The following is a 10,322-nucleotide window of genomic DNA, read 5'->3' as shown; positions in this document are numbered from 1 at the left end:
ATAGTTCGGCAGCGGCGTTATCGGCGGGGATCAGCTCCGCCTCTGTCAGGACGCCCGGAGCGCACTGAGAGCCGGCACAGAGCAGCTTAGCTCGGCCTGTCCTGAGGACCAATCGCAGCTCTTGCCGTCTCCGTAGTCCCTTGACGGAGTGACGGACACTTAAAAAATATTCCGTGCACCCGGAGACGACGCAGAGGCTCTTCGACAGGTTCTGCGTCGACGCAGAGGACTCTGCGTAGCTACGCAGAGCACTTTACGCAGGAGTATAAATTGGGCTTAAAGGGCACTTCCCAATAGTCGCTTCGCATTATAGTTTGATGGCGCACTTTTGAATACATAACTTTATTTATAAAGATACGAACATTTTACACTGCGGTACAGGAGGAAGATTGAAATAAGCCTATTATGTATGCTGTCATATCACATCAGTAAGTTTACAACTAGTTTGGAGTTCCCAACAAACTATTGTCAACAATATTATGACATTACAGCATAAACAATAGTACGGTAAAGACATACTTCCGGCGTCTTTCAGCCGTAACCCCTATTAACCTGACGTCATTGAAAAATCTGATCATAAAAGCTTCCTCATAACTATCCAATAGGACGGATGCTCACATCGTCCACTACAGACGTGGTCGGGTTAATACAGGAATGAATGGGCTGATTGAGCACCCGCTCTGAACGTCAAATATCGCCGAGGACGGCATAGCATTGTAGTGAAATGAACCCCCTCTCCGTCAGCAGACGACGGCTAAGGGCACTTTTCCCGTCAGTGACTGACGCTTAAGGGCCCTTACCCACAGTCGCTATTTGTTCTGGGAGTGACTCTCTCTGCTTTGTCTGCTATGGCCGTGGTAGCTCGCCCCCCCCTCGCCTCACGAACCTCATCCGCTGACACGGAGAAAGACGACGAGGACGACATTTGACCGGCTGAGGATACCGTATCGCTCAGGGAAGGGAGGGGGTGAGCAGAGGAGCAGTTCTTTGTTGTAAATTTCAGCCTCTCCTCTAGATGGCACCATAAACTACTTACTTCACCTTTAACTGGAAGCAGGCTCTGACTCCGTCATATGACAGATGGATTAAAATAAATTCTATATAATCTAAAACTTGAGAGGCTGAGGTGCTACCCTTAGAGGCTCCTTGAGGAAATTTGATAAAACGTGGAACCCCTTGCTATCCATCACAGACTCCCTAGACATTATGCCTGATGAGTGAAATATTTAAGCCCCTTGGAGTTGCAGTATAATTAACCTCCAATTCAAGGATTTATTTATCACTATTTTATTTTCTTTCATTCCAATTAAGTTTCTTTTTTTTTAAACTTAATTTTAAATTTGTCTTGTTTGTTTGGTTTCACTTTTGCTTGGTCCTGTTTCCCCCTTGTTGTAGTATGTCTTTTAACTAGGTAGAGGGCGGCGTTGGGGTGTGGGAGCCTATGCAGGGGATAAGGATGGTGCATTGGGAGGGTGGGGGTATGATGAAAAAAATGAAAACAATTGCGTGCACTGTATTTTATGTACTGTTTCACGTTGTGTACACTTTGTATGGTTGGTGCTCAATAAAGCATATTTGAAGAAAAAATGTAGACGACAAAAAAAAATAAAGCATCAAAAATGTTGATTAAATAAAGTTTAATTGATTAAATAAAATAAATTATCTCTGACTTGTTCTTACATGTTTTGACCATAAGATGACGCCACTGTTTCGAAAATTCAATTCAAAAGTCAATGAATTTCAAGTATCGTTTTTGTTTTTTTAATGTTTTCTGTTGAACTTGTTTTATTGTTCGTTTGTTTTGCATCTTTTACATTAATTTCTCGTTTCTTGTTTTGTTGTGTTTTTACTCTTTTTGCTGCATTTTTTTTTGTTCATTATCTTTTTGATTGACGTCGCAGTTCCTCCTGCACGCCACCAAGCGGCACTGCTGAGACTAAATCTGTTTCTTTTAAGTGGGGCAGGAGGTGAGAGAGTGAAGGTCAGAGTCAAAGACAACACACACACAGAGAGAGAGAGAGAGAGAGAGAGAGAGAGAGAGAGAGAGAGAGAGAGAACGAAAGAGAGAAATTGAAAAACAAAATATTTAGGAAGACATTACAGCATTTAAAAGATGAGGAATAAAAGAAAAACACAAGCAGAGAAACAGACACAAAAACACACATAAAAAGACAATACACATGAATATAGGTATATATGCATATATATATATATGATATATAAACTACATTAATATACAAGTATTATTCAAAGACACAAAACTAACAACTAAGACTCAGGGACAAAAATGTAATCATAATATCCATGTACAGCACTGCCGTTTGTCTGTTTTTAAATGTGCTCTATAAATAACATTGGGTTGGAATTAAATATAATTAACATAAAAAAACATGTTCAATAATCAATAAAAATCAAAGAAATTAACAAAAAAATCAGTAAAAACTAAATTATACATTTATTTACTACTAAAATGATTATTAGTTATAATTAATATATGACAGAGAGAGAGAGAGAGGAAGCGAGAGATAGAGAGAGACAGACCCTCTCTCTCTTTTTTTCCTCCTCAGACAAAAACCAGGCGGGAGCTGCAGAGGAAGAGGAGGAGGAGCAGAGAAGACGAGAGACGCAGAAAGCACAGACACACAGAGGAGGAGCAGGTCCACCCGGAGAACCAGGACCAGGCTCAGGACCAAGCTCAGGACAAGGACCAGGAGCAGCAGTTGCGGGGCCGCAGTTCCGGATGTAGGTGTTGTTTTAGCGCAGCTTGTTGCGGAAATGTGCGGGAGTTGGTGAGTGTTTGCGACTGAGGAGGAGGACGAAGAGAAGGAGGAGGAGGATGGGAGGAGGAAGTCTCGCGCTCTGCCTCGCTCTGCACATCCGTGAGTTTCTCACCTTTATTTCTATCTTCACGTCCATCACTTTCATCCTTTCACTGCAGCAAAGAGAAAACACGCATGATTATTATTTTAAGGTTTTTACTTTTATTTCACGCTTTTATTTGGTTTGAATCTTTTACATTTTTTTTCTAGATTATTTTAAAGAATTTATTTTATTTGATAAAATAATTTAAATGAGATAGAGTCGCGTTTAAAAAGCAGATTCAGCGTTTCTGCTTTCATTTAAGAGCGATTTTCGTTTGATGGAATTTCTCTGTTTTAACGATTAAATTCGTTTTCACTGAAAATACATTTTAAAAAGTCGTTTTTTAATTATTTGATATTTGAATGACACTGAACACTGAAGGCATGTGAGATATGTGAGCTCTGCGTTTCACACCGGAGACTGTGCGTGTGTGTGTGTGTGTGTGTGTGTGTGTGTGTGTGTGTGTGTGTGTGTGTGTGTGTGTGTGTGTGTGTGTGTGTGTGTGTGTGTGTGTGTGTGTGTGTGTGTGTGTGTGTGTTAAGAAGGGGAAGCCCCCCTCACCCTCTCACTCACTACAGCTCAAACATTTCCACACCTGCAGAAAACCCCACATAATTTAAACGTTAAAACATTTAATACAATATAAATATATAAAATAATATATTCTTTCGTTTCAAGTGGATCGGATTTTACTCATAAATGACGTAAAAAATGTTTTTGTTTTTTTATCACTTGTTTCAGTCAAAACTGGATAAAAACCAGCGGCTAAAACGAGCCAGAATGTCCCGGTCCCGGCTCCGGTTCTAATAAATACATAAATAAGTAAGGATTTTAAATGTTTTTCTATTTTCTTCATTGTATATGTTCAAACACAAAAAGAAGCACGTGAAATAAAACCCCTGCATGTTTAATTCGCCGCCGCCGGCGCGTGAACGACGGGTGCAAAAATAGATCCTGCACGATTTTTAAATTTCATTATTTATTTATTTATTTATTAAGACGTTTGATAATTAAACAAAAAAGGAAAAGGAATTCTATATAAACGCACATGTTCAGATTTAATTTAATTTAATGTTGAACAGAAAAAAGATAAAATAAAATTATTTTAATTAAAAGGAAAAATATCATTTGTCTTCGTGCTGTTGCATAACGAGGCTGTGGAGGAGGTGTGTGTGTCTGTGTGTGTGTATGTGTGTGTGTGTGTGTGCGTGCGTGTGCGTGCGTGTGTGCGCGTGTGTGTGTGTGTGTGATGAATTATTCAGACGCAGCATCCCCAGTCACTGCTTTTGTTACAGAAACAGCTGTTACTATTTTAAATTATATTTCAAATTATATTTGATAATATATATGATCTATTTTAACATAAAAGTAAAATAAAATATATAACATAAAAACATAAATATTTATGAAAATGTTCCATAGAAAGAGAAAATATTCATATTAATTAACAAATATAATCAAATATAATTTTATATTTCGATATTTCTTTGTGTTTTTTATTTGATTTATTTTTAATAAATTGCTTCTGTGTGATTGGCTGCTGCCCGCGGAGGTTTGGCGTTTTTGGCGCGTGCTGCTGCACTACATCCCCACGTGACTCTCTTTCATGTGTTCACGTGATCACACAGGTTTCATGTGTTCATTATTGTTTGTTATGCAAATAAAAGTGTTTTTAGTCATAATGTTTTTGTTTGTTTTTGTGGTTTTTATCATAAAAAGAAAGAAAATCAGGCGCGTGAAATGTTCTCGTGTGTCGGAGGTGGGTGTGTCTGTGGAGGTGGGGTGAATGGGTGCGCGCGTGCCTGACAGAATGGGGAGGCGTGAACTGCAAAACGCGTGTGCGCCTGTCCGCCGCCGCTGCTGAAACTGTCCATATACATATAAAACAATATATCAAATATATAATAATAACAAAATACAAACAGATAAACCAATACATTAAAGCGACGGATGCAGAGCGAACATCTGTCTTACAAAATAAAAACGAGAAGAAGAGAAGAAACACATTAAAATAAACAAGATATGAAATAAAACAACAACTGGAAAATAAAGAAAATGTTTAAATAAAATAAAACAGAAACAAAACTGTGAGCCTTTTCCAAAAATAAAAAATGTCTTTATGAATAATTAATAACGTTTGAATTATTTAAGATCGATTTAAGTGAATGAGAGATTCTGGGTCAGTGTGTGTGTGTCTGTGTGTGATGGGGGTGTCCCGCTTCATACGTGTGTGAGACCGTGGTCGACGCTGATTGGTCCAGATTTTTCTCTTTTTTTGAAAAAGAAAAAGTAATGATGTCATGTAAGTGGTGCAGAGCGAGAGACACACACACACACACGCACACACACAGAGAGAGAGAGAATTAGTTTGAGATGATGTAATGCCTCAAACATACAAGTGAGACAAAGAGACACCGACAGAAACAAGATAGAGAGAAAGCCTAATTATTATTTAAACAGATTATTATTTCACCTTAAAAGACGATAATAAAATGCAGTTACATACACCATAAAACAATTAAAACATTAATAATAACTACAATAATAATAATAACAATATTGATACATCAAACTCACAGATATTGGTAAAAGATTCATAATAAATTTGAATTTGCAATTTTATTTCACCTGATTATAATTAAAATACATTTATTTAGAGATATTTTATGACACAATGATAACCTTAAATATTGTAGATTTTATAATAAAGTAGTCATAATGTAATTTTTTGGTAAAGATAAATAAACCAATACATAATTAATTATTATATGATGATGAAGTCAAATATATGAAAAAATGACATGAATAAATAAGTCTATAAATCAGTCAATTTTGTGAATTTAACACATGTACTTTAATTCTTCATTTAACACAAATTATTATTATTATTGTTACGTCATGTATGGTTCACATTTATTTTCAAGCTGATGAGCAGTGGTCAAACGGATAGTGCAGGTTTTTTTTGTTTTATCTCACTGTTATAAACCACTCATTCTCCCACACCAAAGTCAATAGAGAAAATCAGTGATTTTAACATCACAGCACCACTGATCCACTGCTGCCTCCATCACTAAGTTCAAATGTCTTATTTTGTCATTTTCTGCATTTAAAATCCTTTGTTCAGATTGACCTCAGTGACACAAAGTGACCACACGAGGCAGCAGTAGACCTGCAGCTCCTGTGTCCTTGTGAGTTAAAATCACATATTTTCTCTATGGACTTTGGTGTGGGAGAGTGAAACAGATTTTTGACAGATTTTGAAGATTAGTTTTCTCATCTTTAGCTCACTGTTAGACCAACAGGAAACTGAAGTTTGTAAACCACCCACTCTCCCACACCAAAGTCAATAGAGAAAATCAGTGGCAGTGGATCAACAACTCCTGTGTGTTGTAATGTTAAAATCACTGATTTTCTCTATGGACTTTGGTGTGGGAGAGTGAGTGGGATTCCTGGCTGGGAAACCTGCGTGGACGTCAGATGTAATAAGAATCTTAAATATCACAATCACCGGTTCTCAGTGTCGGCGTCTTCATCTGTTATTGATTAGTTTACTGCTTATGTATCAATACACTGATATAGAAACGGATATAAAACAGAAAGTCGACTCTGATTCTGTCACATTGTTCCTGTGTAATATATCTCTACACAAACACACACACACCTCTGTAACAGCCGTGTCTCGTTCTACACGTCATGCTGTGTTAGTCCACTGTTTGATCGAGCGGAACCGGACAGCAGGCGTGTTATTATCCAAACCAATCAATCAGCCTGATCCCCTGCCTAACGAACCATACACACACACACACATACTGAATTAACAAAGGTCATGTAGAGGGGCGTGTGTGTGTCGTGTTAATGCTTATGTGACTGGCTGGGGGGGGATAGAGGCGTGTCAGACCTGGAAACCTGTGCATGTTAAAATGAATAGATTATTTTTTCTCTCTTAATAGGGGCCTGATGACACACACACACACACACACACACACACACACACACACACACACACACACACACACACACACACACACACACACACACACACACACACACACACACACACACACACACGCTCCCTGTTTTAAACCACTGCCTGATTAATCAATGACACACAGCCAGTCACAGAAATCAATCAGACGTGTTGATCAGAAGTGTGTGTGTGTGTGTGTGTGTGTGTGTGTGTGAAGGCTTCATGCAAGGAAATGTCTCCCACACCAAAGTCCACAGAGAAAATCAGTGATTTTTGCTTGCGGGGACACAGGAGCTGCTGGTCTACTGCTGCCTCGTGTGGTCACTTTGTGTTACTGAGGTCAATCAAAATGAAGGATTTTTTGTGCCAAAGTGTCAAAATAAGACATTTGAACATAGTGATGGAGGCAGCAGTGGATCAACAACTCCTGTGTGCTGTGATGTTAAAATCACTGATTTTCTCTATGGACTTTGGTGTGGGAGAGTGAGTGGTTTACAAACCTCAGTTTACACAAGGAAAAGTCTGTCTAACAGTGAGATAAAGACGTGGACATGTGATGTAGATATCGTAGACTTAAACTGACGTAGCTTTTATTTTTCGTTAACTGGTTGTATGTAACTCACACAACCATTTAAAAAAAGAAAAAGAAAAACATCAACTGTCTCTTTAAATCTGACAGAGTTTTAATTTTTTTTTTACAGATTCTTTGTTTTCTAGCTACACAGCTAACGCCTCAGCTCACTGTTGGAGATGAACAGCGCCTCCTAGTGTTATAACACTGACATCACTAAAGTTGCATTTATGTCAAACTCCACATGATAATAAAGATTAGTTTGTCTGTGAACTGACCGTCCTCTGTCCTCTGTCGTCTGTCCTCAGTGTCTGTGCTGCAGACGGTCCTGGTCAGTGCTGGTCAGTGTGATTCAGTGTTTAAAGGATTCTCAGACTGTCTGCTGCAGCTGGGAAATAACATGGTCAACTATCCCCAAGACCTGGACGACAGAGAGAACCTGCACAAGATCTGCATGTATGTATATGTACACACACACACACACACGCACACGCACACGCACACGCACACGCACACGCACACGCACACACACAGTCTGCATGTGATTGACTTTAACCACAGAATAATAAATAATATGAGTGATTTAAACAGAGATCCTGAGGGAGGGGGGGCAGGGCATACACCAGCTGACACCCCCCAACACACACACACACACACACACACACACACACACACACACACACACACACACACACACACACACACACACACACACACACACACACACACGTTCATCCCACCATTCAGACCGGGTGGGCACCAGATGGCACACTGCAGCAAGAAGCCCCTCCCCTAACCACACACCCACACATGATTTTTTAATTCAGTGACAGCTCCATCACAGCGGTGTTGAGGAGTGGCAGGTGGGGCGCGTTAATACCTCCCCCCCAACACACACACACGTTAATTGCTCTGAGATGTCGCATCGACACGATTCGGTTCAAGAGGTCAACATCAATAACAGCAGACTAGAAGATTGGATTAGATACGGTGTGTGTGTGTGTGTGTGTGTGTGTGTGTGTGTGTGTGTGTGTGTGTGTGTGTGTGTGTGTGTGTGTGTGTGTGTGTGTGTGTGTGCGCGCCCGTGCGTGTGTTTGTGTGTTTGTCTCTGGTGTCATTTTCACATTCACTGGGTGAAGAAAGGACAAAAACAGGGTGGACAAGAAGTGAAAATGAGCGAGAGAAGGAACAATAAAAAGACGGATAAATAAAATAATACAGAATGGAGAAGAAGGAGATGTGGAGAAAAGAGGAGGAGGAAATGGGGGCAGACGAGGAGAAAATAGAGGAGGATATGAATAAAACATCCAACCATAAAAGAGAAAAAAGGAGGAGGAGGAGGAGGGAAGGAAACAAGCGAGAAAAGAAAGAGTTTGGATTAAGAAAAGGAAGGAAAAGACAGAGATGAAGGACAAAAGGATGGAGGGAGGATAGGAAACCAGGGAGTAGGAAATGATGGGAGGGTGGGGGAGGGGAAGTGAGTGAAGAAGAGGAAAAAATAATTAAAAACAGATAAAAAATGTTCAGACAATAAGAGATTTTCTTAGAAAATTACATCATGTGACTGTAAAAAATTTATTTTTGTGGAATAAAGACGTGAAGTGAAGCTGATACAGATGAACATGTGATTTGTGATCATCAAGTGGAATCTTAAGAATTATGTTCACGTCTTTATCTCAATGTTAGACAGACTTTTCCTTGTGTAAACTGAAGTTTGTAAACTCACTCACTCTCCCACACCCAAGTCCATAGAGATCAGTGATTTTAACATCACAGCACACAGGAGTTGTTGATCCACTGCTGCCTCCATCACTTATTTTGTTAATTCTGCATTAAAAATCCTTCATTTGGATTTACTTCAGTAACCCAAACTGACCACACGAGGCAGCAGTAGACCAGCAGCTCCTGTGTCCCCCCGAAGCTAAAATCACTGACTTTGGTGTGGGAGAGTGAGTTTACAAACTTCATTTTCCTGTTGGAAAAGTCTCTCGAACAGTGAGATAAAGACGTGAACATGTTCTTAAGATATCGTAGACTTAAACTGACACCGATTTTATTACTTAAAACACTTAAACGCTTCACAGATGGTTTCCTATTTGTTTTTTAAATGATATAAAATGTCCTGCTGTGGTTCAGTTTGTCCTCAGAAGCTTTATTTGCTCATTTTGTTTTGCATGCTGCCACATTCTGGGACGACTTCCACTATTGGCTTGGTGTCCTGAGTGACTGTTGCCTCCCACTGAAGTCGTCAGGCCTGTGGTGTTAACGCTCACTGTGTTTTCTCCTGACAGTTACTGGGATAACTTCAACTCCTGTGCCACGACGGCGTTGGCCGACTGCCAGGAGGGAGGTGCGGATCTGTGGGAGAAACTCAAAACGGAGTCCCGCAACCTGGACTTCCGTGGCAGTCTGTTTGAACTCTGTGGCAGCGGAAACGCGGCGACCAGATCTGCCGACGCCAGGGGCTTCTTTGCCGTGGTCCTCAGCGCGATGCCCACTATACTGACTTGGCTGGCGTTTTAACAGAAACACGAGAAGCAGGAATCCAAACACAAAGAAGAAGAAGAAGAAATTAAACGAAAAAAAAAAAGAAAAAAGAAAACATTCATCAAACTTCACCTAAAAAATCAAACAGATGGATTTGTATTGTGATGTCTGTGACAGTGTTGGGACGCCCGCTGGCCACGCCCTGCGCCGCCTCCTCGTCCAATCACACGTCGTCCTGACCCAGATTCTCCTCCACGACATATAATATTCAACACAAGCTGAAACGACGACAGAGATGAAAATGTGATGGATTTCTGCACGTTTGACACTCGTGGAATTACACGTCATTTAAGAGGACTCGTGAATTATTCATGTTCCGTCCACTCGACGCCTCAGGCTCGAGTTTAACGCTGACTAAATCAATAAGTTCAGTTT

The 10,322-nt window shown here is 40.0% G+C and overlaps 1 protein-coding gene across 1 annotated transcript; it reads left to right on the top strand.

The window, feature by feature from the left end:
* Nucleotides 1-2,836: 2,836 nt before the first annotated feature.
* On the top strand, nt 2,837-9,923 carry nrn1a (neuritin 1a; the record flags this gene model as incomplete). The annotated part of the gene is made up of 3 exons (XM_083901626.1): nt 2,837-2,879; nt 7,709-7,856; nt 9,692-9,923. 3 exons carry the CDS (start codon nt 2,837-2,839, stop codon nt 9,921-9,923), a joined length of 423 nt encoding a protein of 140 aa, XP_083757752.1.
* Between the last annotated feature and the right edge of the window lie 399 nt (nt 9,924-10,322).

The sequence above is a fragment of the Microchirus variegatus genome (genome assembly GCF_963457635.1).
Source record: "Microchirus variegatus genome assembly, chromosome: 15".
In the NCBI taxonomy this organism is placed as follows: Eukaryota; Metazoa; Chordata; class Actinopteri; order Pleuronectiformes; family Soleidae; genus Microchirus; species Microchirus variegatus.
Note: the sequence above shows the minus strand (reverse complement) of the source record. Positions and strands in the feature narration are given on the sequence as shown.